At 35.5% G+C, this 16,497-nt stretch overlaps 1 protein-coding gene across 1 annotated transcript in view; it reads left to right on the top strand.

The window, feature by feature from the left end:
- LOC129452438 (voltage-gated inwardly rectifying potassium channel KCNH7) overlaps positions 1–16,497 on the top strand; it is an 85,085-nt gene extending 68,588 nt beyond the window's left edge. The window contains exons 11-16 of the mRNA XM_073854764.1: positions 2,268–2,473; positions 2,555–2,639; positions 4,801–5,019; positions 9,844–10,000; positions 11,588–11,753; positions 14,120–16,497. Coding sequence (XP_073710865.1) covers positions 2,268–2,473; positions 2,555–2,639; positions 4,801–5,019; positions 9,844–10,000; positions 11,588–11,753; positions 14,120–14,338 — 1,052 coding nt within the window. The 3' untranslated portion in view covers positions 14,339–16,497. The remainder of the gene's footprint in view (positions 1–2,267; positions 2,474–2,554; positions 2,640–4,800; positions 5,020–9,843; positions 10,001–11,587; positions 11,754–14,119) is intronic.

Raw genomic sequence — 16,497 nt, 5'->3', positions numbered from 1 at the left:
GTACACTGTAAAAAAATCTGTAGAAATTACAATGTTATTGCAGCTGGGTTGCCGGTAATTTACCGTAGATTTAAATTGATGTTATTTACTGGCAAGAGTTTGTTCAAAGTTAAATCAATTTTAAATATGAACAAGTCTTTATCTTTACAGAATAAAACTATACGATAACAGCCTCATGCAAAGCATTCTGGGAACTAGAAATCATCATCAACCTTTTCAGTTTTTTGCTTCAGATTTTGTTTCCCAGAATGTTTTGCTGATGCCGTTTTTTTTTCTCTGTAAAGACAAAGACTTGTAAATGTTTAATGTTCATTTAACTTTGAACAAAATGTTGCCAGTAAAAAACATAAATTTAAATCTACTGTAAGTTACCGGCAACCCAGCTGCACGGAATTTTTTTTACAGTGTATATTTGTATAACAGCCAACAATAATATACATTGTATGGGTCAAAATTATCGATTAGCATTTTAAGTTACATAATATTTTGTAAATTTCCAACCGTAAATATATAAAAAATATATTTATCATTAGTAATATATGTGTTGCTAAGGACTTAATTTGGACAACTTTAAATGTGATTTTCTCAATATTTTGATATTTTTGAACCCAGATGTTCAAATAGTTGTATCTCGGTCAAATATTGTCCTATCCTAACAAACCATACATCAATGGAAAGCTTATTTATTCAGATGATGTATAAATCTCAATTTCAACAAATTGACCCTTATGACTGGTTTTGTGGTCTGTGGTCACAAATAGCAAAGTGGCACAGCTGATAACCTCACCATGACGAAATATCAGCTATCTTTCTTTTATTAAATACTACATGTAAATACTTGACTAATCTTGAAAAATGAAGGGTCACTTACTTGTTACTTACTAACTGAAGGGCATTCGATTATTTCAGTGTTATTATAAATGGGGTAAAATGCAATGCTCAGCATGGCCGCTCTGGGGTGCATTTCCCAAACAATGATGTAACTCGCTGCTGTGAAAAAATTGTTACTTTGTTGCACAATCGTGGTTTGAACCATGTTGGTTCAACAACATAGTTGTGAGATGTCCTCAGGCCAACATATTGTGTTGACCCAAGGACAACATTTTTGAAAATAAAACCTGAACCCACCCCATAACCAAACCCTAAAATCAGGGAGATATGATAAGTGAAAAACAATGGTCTAGAAGCAGCTAACCCTGGTCGTAAACTTAAACTTAAAACAAATTTTAAACTTATTTTTAAAATCTGTTTGGTTGATTAAAAAGTTCAACCACTTGGCAAAATCAGGAGAGTCGAAAAGACCCACCGTAACTCCCGGATGAACCGCTGTGCTTTATCCAATTCAGTTTAATGTCACCTGCCCCTCAGACAGTATCTTTAATGCTAAATCGCTCTCAGGGTCTGACATTTAACCAAGTGGCCCATCTGAGCCCTTCAGCTTTTTCAGATATTGTAATTATGATGAATGTATTTTGGTGAAGCATTTTAACATAAAAAAAGGATTGATGAAAAATGTAAATAAATGCATCAAAAAAATAGTGTTAAAGTTTAAAGTATAGGTTTAAGTTTAGAGGAAGGCAGTGGAACAGCAGCGACAAGGAGAGAAAGAGGAGGGGTGGACGTTGTTAAGGAGATGAAGGTGAGATGGAGGACGAGGAAGAGGATGAGAGATAAGGTAGAGGAAGAAGAAAGGTTAGCTAGAGAAAGGGAGTTACTACAGTGCAAAGGAAAAGTTTACCTGACGTTATGCAACTCATAATCCCACATGGGAACTCTGATAATCCACATGCACAGATTCTGACCCAAACTGACCCCAGACACTGTTAGAAACACACAATCAATACTGAAAATCACATGCACGCATGTACAGACACATGCTGTGACACACACTCACAGAAGATGAACAATATCAAGATAAACTAGTATTGTGTAGTCGGACTTACGACCTTCAGCCTTAAAAGCTTATCCTGACCCATCTGACCAACATGAAAAACAAAGGATTACATTTTGTAATCCTTTACGTTTTGTTTTAGGTGTTTTTATGGGTTTACTGTAGCTATAAATAAACCAACATGGAAAAAAATTGTACTTCCACGACCGGTTTCACAGAATGAGTGAAATCAGAATTTCAACTTTCCAAACGTAATAAAGTTTACAGAAAAATAACGGACGAAATCTAGTTTAATTGCTAATTAAAATGTTTCAATTGCACATTCTCAAACTTAAGAAAACAAACACAGACCCCAAACTTGTTCTTTGCTATGCAGGTAAGAATGACATATTTGGAGAGATGATCCACCTGTACGCCAAACCCGGTAAATCTAACGCAGACGTCAGAGCATTGAGCTACTGTGACCTGCACACAATCCAACGGGAAGAGCTGCTGGAGGTGCTGGACATGTATCCGGAGTTTGCCGACCATTTCCTTACCAATCTAGAGCTGACCTTTAACCTGAGAGATGAAAATGGAAAGGTACATAATGATTTCATACAAAGTTAAATAAATTAAATGGTTGAGGTAAATTATTACTGTTGTTATGGTTGTCACAAACAGGGCACTTATTTGCAAGCCACTGATTCAGATGGAGAGGATTCGAAGAGCCGGAGAAAGACTTCCTTTAAACGCAAACCATCCAAAGGTAAATATCATCAGTATATTTGAAGAGTTTTCTATACCAAGAAAGTGACAAGATGAAAAGCACTATTTTCTGTTACAAATGTTCACATAGCATCTTTAGGTTATAAAAACATAAAAAATTTAAATCCATAACTTGAATTTTAAAGATTTATTATAAAAACTGATTATTTTTTCCACAAAATGCAATACATCTATTCAATCAATATATAAATGTGCATTCATCTTTGCCATGTTATATTCATTTATACACTGATTAAAAAAATAAACATTAATTGCATTAATCAAAACATGTTGTCGGTAAACTTTTTTCACAGCGATCAACTGTAAAATGTTTTGGTTCTGCTCGATATTCATTGACTTTGAGTAAAATAATGGAAAGTTTTTCATAAGATCCCCTGGGGTAAATGTGTTAGCATGACAGAAGCTTGATGATGTCGTGTGAGAACAAGCAACAGCCGGCATTTTTCCGTCTCCCGAGTGCCTCTCGCGTAAATTATTTGATTTTAATGGCTTACGTTTCTTCCCCACCACAGAAAACCACCACAAAGTACAAAGTAGATGAGGAAAACTAGGATTCTGTGTGTATTGCGCGCCGCCATTGTTTGTTTACAATGCGTGGAATGGTGTGCTGTGATTGGTTAAGCGGATTTATTGCTTTCTGCAGAGAAGGAGGATTGACGTTTGTCATGGTTGGAAAAAGGAAGAAAAGATGACAGAACGATATGGCGGATTTTGGATTTAGCTTAAAATTAAGAATTTACTTAATACTAGGGCTGTAACGATATATCGCTTGTCCCATTAAAAAGGCCTGTCTAAAATCGAATCTGCATCGCAATTCTGTGTTTCATGCGCAGCTTGTGCGTGTACTATGGCGTTTTGGTAAGTAAGAAGTCCGTTATCAATCTAAAATCTGAGTCGTTTATAACGTGCATTTAAAAAATCGTTAAACAAAGTCATTCAAAATATTCTTTATTATCATGAAAATACCTGAAACAATTTGAAGAACGGCGATATAAATATTCCTGTAGACATTTCCTGGAATAGGGTTTGTAACGCTACTTCTTCTGTGGCACAAGTGGCGTTTCTGCACGAGTGCGCCCCCTGGCATTTGGATGTGGCTGCATTTCAACGTAATTCATTCATTGAGAAAACGTGCATTTGCACGATAAATCGTTACAGCCCTACTTAATACTGACCTGATACAATACTGATTTTGGCGGTAACAATTTAAAAAACCAAACTCTTCATTTGTTCATCTGTTTTTATGTGCAAATTGTATCAAGGTTCTGTGGCATGCTTTTTTGGTAAATATCATATTAGAGCTAAACTATGAAAGTTAAATGAATATTACAGCACTTGTTGGCACAATAGCCAGGAAAACCAAAATTTTCCCACACTTTCCTCCTTATTATCACTAACCCCTGTCAAAACACAACCACCACAACCAAAGACGTAAAACTTAAATGTATCTTTTCCTAAAACATGTTCATGGCAAAACATGACTTTCTTACTTAGTATATTTGTTTTGTTTTAAGCAGAAATATCTAAAAGAAATAAAAAAAGTCTAGTTTTTAGACAAAAAATATACAATTTCAGGGAATTTGTGCCTAAAACAAGCAAAATATCTGCCAATGGGGTGAGAAAAATTTGCTTGAATTAAGTGTTTAAGAAAAATAAATCTTATTTCAAGATTTTATCTCACTCCATTGGCAGATATTTTTGCTTGTTTTAATTTAATTCACTTAAATTGTATCATTTGTCTAAAATAGACTTAAGGTCATTTTGCTCATCAAGAAAACACATCTTTATTTAAGATCTTTTAGATATTTCTACTGAAAACAAGACAAGACAAAAACAAGACAAAAACACCAAGTAAGAAAGTCATTTTTTGCAGTGTAAATGATTTACAAGAAAAAAAACTATTTTTGTCTTGTTTTCGGTAAAAAAAAATGATTTTTTTTTCTTAAATACTACATTCAAGAAAAATCTGCTTCTTGTCGTGCCGCATTGCACCTTGGGTGTGCGTTTTTTTTTTATAATTCAATGGCCCGTCGTCATTTATTCCTTAAGTATTGTTATTTTTTGTTTGGTCTGTCTTGGACATCTGAGCTTAAGGATGATTTATTTTGTACCCCTCATCCGTGTTGATTATCAACCCCTAGGGGGAAGTCTGAAAGAAACAGACAGCGAGTTGGGGAAGGAGCGGCGAGAGTCACGGCTCAGCTCTAAGAGAAGCTCGGAGGACCGCCGCACCTCCAGAGAGGAACAGCAAACACTTTTAGGAGCAGGAATAATGGAAAACCCCTCAGTAAAGAGCTGCACCTCCACACCGGCCTGCGTTTCTCCTGATGAACACATGGAACTGGGGCGTTATGATGATGGTGAGATAAAAAACTAACCTGAATCAATATATACAGTTATCCCTCATGATAGTTCACAAATGGTTTAGTTTTAGGTGGATGTCTAAATACAATGACTTTAATATTAATCTGACAGTAAACTACCAATATCTTTTAACTCTTTCCCCACCATTGACGAGTTATCTCGTCAATTAAGAGAAAACGCTTCCCTGCCAATGACGAGAATTTTCGGCGTTCCGCAATACTGCTATTAACCACCGCAACTTTTACAGCTCGGAAGTAGCGCGTAACGTGAAAGAGAAAGAATTCAGTTTATGTTTTAAAGATCGCTCTGCATCTGATCTTTATCAAAAGTCCTTTGCAAAAATTGAATTATATCAGCTTTTTGCTCAAAATTAGGTGTTTTTGAAGAAACCTACCCATATTTGAGAGGTGATAAAAAGAGAACTAATGAAGGTAGGATGAATTTTTTTTTTATCTGATTCACGGTTTTACATTTCCTTTGGTGTGTAAGTGTGTATTAGTACATGTTAACTATATGCAAAAGGTACAAACCCCAAAGTAAACAATGACGCTAGTTATCATCTCCATTGTAAATCTCTTTTCTTGGACTACAACAAACACACAGATATACACAGATATAGGCAACAGTTTACTTCCTGGGATTGGTGATGTAGTAAAGACTGACATTATCATAATTCCTCCCGCTTGGACTCAAAGCCTGTAAGTAAACTCCGGTTAGCAACTGAATTTTTCAAACATGGTAGGGAGCGTCACATTTCCTGCTGACATCAGAGGTATTCAGACCAATCACAACGTACAGATTAGCTGGCCAAACGGGGACAGTTTTGTACAAAATCTGTACAAAAAATGATGGTGTGTGAAAAATAATGTGTTTTTTGAACCATAAACCATGCAAACACATTGTATTATAGACGGTTTCAGCAGTAACAACATAAACAAGCGGCTGTCGTGGTCCGCACATAGCTTCCGGTAAACTCCGCTAAAAATAAATAACAACAAAGTTCTTTAAACATAGTTTATTTATATAACAAGCAAAAAACAACACATAGATTACCTAGGAAACCAAAACATTTGTTCAAGAGATCAGTTTGGTAACTAGTCAGACCATTAAAAAAACGAAACTGGAAGTAAAGTTCGGATAAAGACGTGTATCGCGTCAGCGCACGTGTGTCCGTTGAAACCGTCTATACCAAATACACAAAATAACGTTTTTAGCAATTAAATAGGTGCACTTTAAAGACCATCACTGCAAAATAATATGTAAACCACTCCTAAAACGATCACCTTCATAACATGATCAGTGCCTTTTCAGAGAAGAGAAACAAACTTGTGCCCATTTGTCCTAAAATCTTTTTAGAGAAACATAGATAGCAGACTGTGTTTCACAAAGTATAAAAGGAAAGCAAAGCTTACACACCAAAAAAAGTATTGATCAAATCAGTCTGTCCCTAAATCCAGACTGAAACAACATGATAAGAGAGGAGCTGTAGTAATGCAGGATCTTTTAGGGGCTTAAGGCACAGTACGGCCTTTTTTACGGGTTTTAGGAAAATCCGCTGGGCAGCTATTCCCGACTCTCCTCCACAAGCACAAAATGTTCCCTCCCCATCCTACAGCCAAGTCCACTAATGCTTCCCAACCATCCTCATAAGCGCCGGAGAGAGGATTTGACATTGAAAAACAACATACACATACACTTGTTGTATTATCTATATCTCTATTGTATTTTTGTTGAGTGTTATATATACCGAGCTACCAATTTAATATTTGCTACCCCTGAACCTGACCCTAATAAATGTATTTGATAAATGACACAATTTTTTATTTATGAAGAGCCTACAACGATTTCAACATGGTAAAAGGCTTATTATATAATAAAGAATGGTTGGTTTCAGGTTTCACTAAATAGTAGGGATGATTAATTTACCAATTAACTTTGATCTTCAACAAGTTTAAATCACAGCAATTTACAGTCTGCTTAAATGTCAAAACGCTTTAGTTTTCAAGTGGTAAGAGACCTCAACTATTAATGCCTGTAGAAATTGCCAGATTTGGACTTTCTCCATAAGGATGAATTTGTTTGGGAGGAATCTAATTTCATTGCTCATTTTCGGTTCTCCACAGACCCTGATCAGAAATAAATTGGCGTCTTGCACGGGGCATCTGTTTTGATCAGCGTGTTTTGTTTTTGGCTCTGATAGGAGCAGGTGTGTTTGAGAGATAACCACTAGCTTTAGTGTTTCTATTAGTCCTGAGTCTCACTGATAGAAGAATCACAGCAATATAACACCAACACAAGCGCTAACACAGAGACAACACCCTTTATGCGCACATTCACCTGCTCAAACACACACATTTTCACAGTTTCTTCTCCCTGTGCATCATCCTTCACCACAGGCTGTGGTTTTTTAACTGGTGGGTCACAGGTCGGTTCTGACAGGGCCATGGACGGCAGACAATAGCAATGCTAAATGCAATTAGTAAAATGTGTCGAAGGACATAATAATGCATGAAATTATAATTAAAAAATATTCAAAATTTCAAAGTATGTGTTTGGTGCATCATGTGTGCATCATGTGTCTTGTCAAAATACATGCCTGCTGCAGACGCGTCGAAATGGTTTCTGATAAAAGAGACACTCACGTTCACAAAATACTCACAAGACACTCACTTAACACTAAACTCTGATTACACATGAGATAAAGTGAGCATCTGGGAAACAGCAGCGTCTCTTTTATCATAAACCCTTTTGAAGCGTCTGCAACAGACATGTATTTTGAAATGACGCGTCAAATGCAATTAATAAAATGTCATAATCATGCATTGAGATTATAATTAAAAAAAATAAATAGACACTCTTAGACTTCAAAAATATATATTTTGTAGATATCAAAGATGTCTGGTTAAACTTTATTGTATGCTAGTCAACATTTAAAGTGGATCAACGTTCATCAAAGTTGCCCTAAGACAAAAACGGGTATTGGTTTTAAAACAACTTTTATGAATGGTTTTGATCCACAATGTTGACTAGTGTTTTTTTGCACTGGTTGGTTGCAATGTTGCTGTATCATGGGCATTTACACTATTGATCAGGGGCGTCATGCCCATTGAAACTGCTTTTCTGTACTGCATCCTTGTCACTTTTCAGAGATTTTTGCCGCTTTGATAGTGTTTTGATCGTGTTACATTTACTTTATTCTGGCGGCAGGCGCTGCAGTCAGCACAGCCGCAGACGTTGGAGCGCGCTCACAAGCTTTGCTGTTGCTGCTGCATTTGGCTATCTGAGAAATTAAAACGTGTAAGAAACGCTCACAACATTTACAAACCCCAGTACGGTAATGTGCACTTAACCTCCTCCGTGTAGAAAATGTATGATTTAAAATGTGACCGTCTCTACGTTATATTAGTAGAGATTTCTAAATTCATCTTCTTGGTACAACGCCAAAGTTCGCCAGAGTTCACGGGGCGCGGAATCACACATGCTCTCATATTTAATGCAAAAATTGGTTCGTCTAATAATTTTATCTAAACATATTTTTTAAAATCCTTATTGAACATTTAAATCAATCACGTATGCCATTTTCGTTGTTTATACTGTATACTTTATGTTTTTAAAATTACATTAATTTCATACACTGAAAAAATGATTTATTCAATTTACTCCATTTTTTAAGGTAAGTGGTTGCAATCAATTTATTTAAGCTACACTTAAACAGTGTAGCTTAAACTTAAAAAGTTTTTTATTTTATTTTACTTTAATCTTTTTTGTTTAAATGTAGCTTAAATAAATTGATTGCAACCACTTACCTTAAAAAAATTGAGTAAATTGAATGAATCATTCTTTTTCAGTGTAGGATAATGCAGTTATTGTGCAAAATGCATTAATGACACAATTAAACAAGTCATTAAACAAAACGTAAATAAACAAAACATGCCATTTCAGATGTAAATATGATATCAATATGTCATTATTCCGATTGAATATTTGATATAAAAGTTATTCAACACTTTTATTTTGGAGGTTTTTGCATGAAGGGTGGGGCACTCAGTTTGTTAGAAATGTAGGTGCCATGGAAAAGACTGAAAGCTCTATAATATATTTCGTTTGATGTCTGTGTATGCACAAATTTCTGTGAACTGTGCCCCCTTAAAAAAAATTGTGCGTGACGCCCCTGCTATTGATGATAACCATAACTTTAAAAATACAGTATTAAACATGTTCAATGACATGAAAACAAGTGCAGAAGTTTCTAATATACAAAATTGCTTATGACCCCATGCTGGGTTAAAAATCACCCAATGTTGGGTTGTTGTAATGCAACCATGGGGTATAATAACCCAGCAGTTAAAACAGCCCAGCATTGGGTTAATTTTTTAGAGTGAAGTGCCATTAAATGGATAGTTCACCCAAAAATTGTGTCATCATTTACTTACCAACATCTTTGTAATGATGACCAAAAGAAAGATATTTTAAGGAATGTTTGTATCTTCAAATCATGAGCCCCATTCATTTCCATAGTATTCTTTTTCTTACTATGGAAGACAATGGAGCTTGTGTTTGGTTACAAACATTCCTCAAATCTTTGCGTTTATTAAAACAAATAAATTTATACAGGTTTGTAACATCATGAGAGTGAGTAAATGATGACAGATTTTAATTTTGGGGTGAACTATTCCTTAATATAACGTTATTGCTATCGTCCGGTGTTGCAGTCAAGTCAAGAACTTTTATTATGTACAATTAATTCAAAAAAGTGCTAGTATTTTGTAAAGCATTCACAATGCAAATATGTATATACGAGTATGTGTTAAATGTTTTAGATATACACACCCCTGACTGGTTTGCAGAAAGAACCAAACAGCACATGGACAAAAGTACACAGGAGCAGGGTGGGACAGAAGATGAAGACCTGGACTGTGACATCACATATGGAGAGGTGGAACACAGACTCGACCAGCTGCAACAACATCTGAGCAGGTAAAACACATTCATGATTTGAACAAGAAAACAGGCAAGTTTTTACATAGGCATAGTCCTTAGCTTTGAAGTCAACATTTTACTTCCATAACCTGACTGGGAGCATGCATTTTAAAAATAATTTTAAATTAAGTCACCATGCCACATCACCACGGTAAATTACAGTAAATTACTCAAACCGGTAAAAATATATCTTTGTTCTGCTAAACAGAAAGGAAGATATTTTAAAGAATGTTTTGCAACGAGGCAGATCTGCCTTGTTTTAAACATTTCTCAAAATATCTTGATTAATGATGATTCTTTATATTTGGGTGAACTATCCCTTTAACCTTTAGCCACATGTGTATATTTAATAGACTTAAATAAAATTTGTAAATCCAGTGTCTGTAAATCCATCTGTGAGGCAGATTGTGATCACTACATTACACCCGGTTTCCAAGAGAGATGAACCTTATGGGCTTCTGTACACAGTAAAAGAAAGTGACCCTAACCACACACACCTAATCTAACCGGTGAAGGTTTGCCCTGTAATAAACATTACAAAACAAAACATTACTGTATCATTCACATGCTAGAAAATGAGCCTTGACTGACATAACTAGTTTAGATAACAGCAGTTACAACACAGACAAAGACACACACAGAAGCAGAAGGGTGAGCAGAATAACAGCAGGTGGTATTTTTAGCAATATGCTGGCTTAGCAAGTTGGCATCAGCCATACTGTATCACACATCTTAAAGCAAAGTGCATCTACTGGAGAGATGTCAGGTCATTCTTACTATGAGTAGTATATTTCATACCATGTCTTATTTCTATATTGGCTAAAAACAGGTTTTGGAGATAGCATACATCACAACATAATGTGAAATTTATCTCAATTACGATATCATTCACTTTATTTCCACCTGCATATACTTAAACATTATAATGCATTTTTTAAAATGATGCATGCACGGCACCCAGAGGCAATAGATATTAAATGTCTCCTTCACCCTCCAGTGTAGGAAAGATCATCTTTTCCTTTTGTTTTCTGAGATCTACAGTTAATGGGCTCTGTGGTTTTAATAACAAGGTGTCCCTTACATACACTTAATATCTGACATGAACTCTGATTAACCCTCATATAACAACATTCATCTCAAAATGATCGCTTATTACCTCCTCAGACCTCCATTACCTGAATGAAAATGTAACGCACCTCCTTGAGCTTCACATGCCAATCCTAAAGATTATTAATAATGAAAGATGTTGCTTTTAAAATGTTCATGACTTGTGCTGGCTTGTAGTTTTTATGGAAGAGTATTTATGCATCAGTGAACCCTCACAAGAGGTCTGTGCTATACTTTACACACAACTTTGTAAATTTATGCTGCCACACTGACAGAAGACATCGAGTACATTAGTATATGAGCTCCACCTAGTGTACAAGAGTGGTAAACACAAATGTTGTTCGGATACTATATGGTTTGTTACAGATTTAGTAAATTAATAGCTTTATTTCCTTTGATCTAAATACTTTTTCTTTTTAATGTATATCTAAATGAATTTTTATAGTGTTTTATTACTGAGCTCTACTCACTGTCCAGGTTAGAGTCCCAGATGACATCAGATATTCAGAGCATCCTTCACCTGCTTCAGAGACAGACGTGTTTAGGACCCCCGGCTTACAGCAGCCTCACAGATTACAAGAGACTTGCCAGCAAAGTACAAGCTTCTGTGCCCACCGGTCAACCACACCGCACAACTCCACAGGTACAACACAGCATCATTATTAGGATCACACGGTATCAAACACATTTTGAAGCCCATACTCTTCCTTGCTATTTTAATTGTATTACACAGTCTGTCCATCCCATAAAACCATAAACAAGCAGTCTAGATGAAGTAAAGTAAGTTTATATCAGATTACATACATTTGCATACTGTACCACCAAACAAACAACTGGTGTGGAAGGTCTACATGCATTAAATTTCAAGAACTAGAAATAACTTGCCATTGCATTACAGCTTTCAATTGAATAAATAAATATTGAAAATACCGGAACATTTTACAATAAGGTTGTATTTATTAACCTTAGTTAATTGCATAATAGCTAAAATGAGCAATACTTCTACAGCCTTTATTCGTCTTAGTTCATGTTTATGTCAGCATTTACTAATACATTTTTTAAATATTTGTTAATGCAGAATTAACAAACAGGAATAATTGTATTGCCATTAACTCACATAAACACAGATTAAAGGGGACAGAGAATGACATTTTTTTTTACCTTGTCTTTGTTGAATAATGGTAGTCTACCCACATTCACAAACATACAAAAAGTGCTAAACATCCTAAACATCTCAGTCTCATAGAAATTCCTCTTTTAGAAATGTCAGCCAGAAAACAGCCCAATCTGAAAAACTGATGCTTATGACATCACAGGCATCTAACTGCCCCTCCACTTTAAAATAATTGGCTACATTTTTTGGGTGGCAGCAAAGTCAGCCAATCAGTAATGAGATTGCAAGTTAAGCCAGTAGGGGGAGCCAAATAGGTGCAAAACCACTTGTTTAAAATCCCCCACCCTAATAGAGCTATCTGAGAGAGGTTTTTAGGAAGCTTCTAAGGCATTACAGACCCAAATAAAAAAAAATTGTCTACATGTCACATCACAGAACAAGGATAAATACCCCGTTCAATCATTCTATGTCACCTTTAATACATACAAATATTTGCATTTGTTATGTCCTAATTTTTTATCAGTATAGTGAGTTTACTTTCCTACCCTAATTATTCTTGTTGAGTATCTTAACACATGACATCATGAATCAGAACACACTGACAACCATAGAGCGCCTACTAATGCAGACATGGGTTATTGCTCCTAGAGTAGTGGTAGTTGATAGATATAATAAAGCAATACGCCCCAAGAAGCAGTGGGTTCCTAGTGCATTTTATAACAGCTAAGGGGCGTTGTTAGGCACGACGCGAAGCGGAGTAACACCACTGCTTCGCGGGGCTTCTTGCTTTTATAAAACAGTTACTTCATATGCATAGCAGGATTTTATTAAATAAAACACAAATAAGTTGTAATTATATTAGTACAAATATTACTCTTCCGCCAAACAAAGTAGTTCCTCATTTCTCAACCAACACAGACACAGCAAAGACACAATGAAAATATGATTTAAGACTGTGGTGTTTATTTTATAAATCAACATGCATCTAATTTATACATTTACATTTATATTGTGCAACTGTTGAAGTGATGATCAAATATGCTTGGAAGCATGCTTAACTCAATTAGGGTTACCCCATCAGCGTTTTTTTTTTTTATGTTGCCACCCAGTTTTAGTTTAATGCCTTTTAGCAAAAAATGTTATTCTTTAAATAATTATAAAATATATCAAATGAAAGAACAGACCATCCGCTTTCAAACAAACAAACAAAAAACGTTTCATCCTACCTTCATTTGTTCTCTTATCACCTCTCAAAATTTCAGCTAAAAGCTGAGATAATTCCATTTTTGTGAAGAACTTTTGTAAGAGATCAGATTCAGAGCCTGATCAAAACTTACATGGTGTTTTTGTAAAGTGGATAATAGCGGGAAATATGAATTTAAGGTAGAAACTCCTCAGAGAACATTTTCTCTTTATTGACGACATGACATATGACAATATTTATTGACATTTATATGGATATCATCATTTATTGTGCGAATGCGGTCTGAACCGTGGGGTTACCGGGGTATTTTATTACGGCTTAGAACGCGGTTCAACCAATAAGAATGAAGGACTAGAACGGGCCGTTTTATAATAAATTATATGTGGGATATTTTGAGCTAGAACTTCACATACGTACTCTGGGGACACCAAAGATTTATTTTATATTTTAAAAAAGTCTTGTGCAATGTCTCCTTTAACTCTAATTAAATTACATTTTAGATGGATGTTGTTGTTTACAGAAGAACATTATTTAATATATCAAAGATGTAGTAGAAGTACATCACAGTTCTGCATAGAAAAAAACATAAATGTGAAGTGTGCTTTAGCAAGCATGCATAACCTGCCTGAGAGTGAAAGAGAAGAAAAGGAAACAATTAAACAATCAAACATTATATTTTCTTCTTTTACAGGATGCAGAATTTCCGGCCATAACAAACATCTTTTCCAAAGACTCTCCATCAGGTTTGTCCCTAACAGACTCTAATCTGCAGCAGAGCCATGAGATACAGCCGTCACGAGACTCAATTCCTACTCACGGTTTTATAAACAACCAGACACTTTCACTTCCAGACATCATTCCAAATCTCTGCTTCCAATGGAGCGGTCTTCCCCACCAGACCCGCTGTTGAACCCTGTAGCAACAGAGACTTTAGATCTTCACAGACCAGGAGTAAAAGAACAGCACAGACTGCAGTAGATATCAGGACATCTGCACGTCCAGAGAAATAAATCTTCTGGATTCTCTACAGACACTGGCCTAATGCAACTCATCTATTACTTGACATTGATGTCGCTTCCTTTTTGCTCCTCAATGCATTTGAGGACGATCTGACCGATTACAGACCAAACTTCCATTTGTAGGAAGTTTTCTGTAACGACAAAGGTGACAGTCTTTTGTATGACTCAGGATATTGCTGATGGCTTATATCATATGACAGCTTATGGCAGGCCCTGTTTTCAGTTTCAACATGAGGATTCCAAATGATTGTATCCCGATTACAAACCCCACTAAAAAGTGAAATTAAAACATTAAAGGGACAGTTCAGCCAAAAATGATATTAAACCCATGATTTGCTCAACCTCAAGCCGTCCGAGATGAATATGTCCATCAAGTTATTTTATGCATCTCGGACAGCTTCGGGGTGAGTGGATCATGGGTTTGGTATCATTTGGCGGAACTATCCCTTTAACTCTTATAAAAATTGGTAATTGGTATGACCTCCCTCTTTAAATCTCAGCAGAATTCAAACTAAATCTGATGATCCATATTAACCAGCTTGGTTTATGAATGTTCAGAGCAATCTTTTGTGCTTCCACAGAGCTGAGCATATCTGATCTTTTATGGAAAAGGTCAAATGGATTTCAGGTAGTGGCCTAGGAATGAAGTCTTAAATATTTCTTCATTTTATGTCATAACTTTAAATCCCAGATTTGAAAAGTGGTCTTAGTATTTATTTTTATCTGAATAACTGCCATGTATAAAGAATGTATTTTTCTGCCCGGGAAAAGAGATGCATGACTGAGAGTTTGAACTAGTTGCATGTTTACTGCAACATATTGGGAAGCAGGTGTGGTGTTGGCATGACCAAAAGCTAATAACTAAAATGCACTGTTCTTTAATTGACTGTTTTTTTGCACCTGGTCATGCTGGCTTGAATTAAACTCATGTGCATGACTATTACACTAGTTCACAACATTAGTATACAAAACAAACCAGCAGCCCCTTCGGTTACAGTCGTTCTTCTGAGCTTTGCCTATTCAGAGCCGTCTACTGCAGAAGCTTTTGGGGTGGATTCTGGTTGCAATGTACATTATAGTTTTACATGTAGCTCTGAATATACACTGTACTGTATGCATATTTATAAATAGATTATGTATATTTATCAACTACTGATCTACTGTGATCAGCTATAATAATGTTGGCTTGATCAAGCTACTGAAATTCTTTACTGTATCGAGGCAACAAAAGTCACTTTTTTCCAAATAAGTAGACCACTGATGTTTGTCTCAATGCATACTAGCAATAAAAGTCAAACACTGGATCTGCACACACATTTCTTGTCAAATTTACCTCTGTGGGACTAATCTGTTGAATAATGTTGCAAATATTAGTGTACAACGTCTCTAACATCATCAAGTTGTTAACTTTACATAGTAATAATAACTGTATGGTTCTGGTTCTGAGAGGAGATTTGTGTGCTTGCTTCTCTGTAACGTATAAGTTTAAACTTTAAACTTATTTTAGTTGTATGTATTAAAATATATATCCAGTAAAACACTGGAATTTTTTATGTGCAATAAACACTTTGAATTACCCTGTCAATTTTTATCAGTTCGGACAGCTACAGCCTTTTAATTTATTTTTGATGTCACTGTATTTTGGAGCAAATAATTATTAGTTTTACCTTTTAAATTGCACAAACCCTGTTTTGAAAAACAGTATATACATACTGTATACAAATAAATGAAATCTGCGTATGTGTGTAATATTCGGTTATTTCTGCATAAAGGGAGAGTTCCTGCACTTTATTTCAAAATAAAAAACTTAGTAACCCAATATAATAATTAATGTTGTTACCTAGCGTGCATGTGCCTGACTGTCTGTCGCCTGTATGTGAATTCTTTGCATATTAATGTGTAAGCATTTGTTTTTTATTTATTGATTATATTTTGTTTGTATGCAGTGTGTGTGGACTTATAATAGACGGGAGACAGACAGAGGCTTTTTTATCTAAAACTTTTCAATAAACTGCAAACTTTTGCACGTAACCTCCGAGAAGGTACAAAT

The sequence above is a fragment of the Misgurnus anguillicaudatus genome, chromosome 17 (assembly GCF_027580225.2).
Source record: "Misgurnus anguillicaudatus chromosome 17, ASM2758022v2, whole genome shotgun sequence".
Taxonomy (NCBI): Eukaryota; Metazoa; Chordata; class Actinopteri; order Cypriniformes; family Cobitidae; genus Misgurnus; species Misgurnus anguillicaudatus.
Note: the sequence above shows the minus strand (reverse complement) of the source record. Positions and strands in the feature narration are given on the sequence as shown.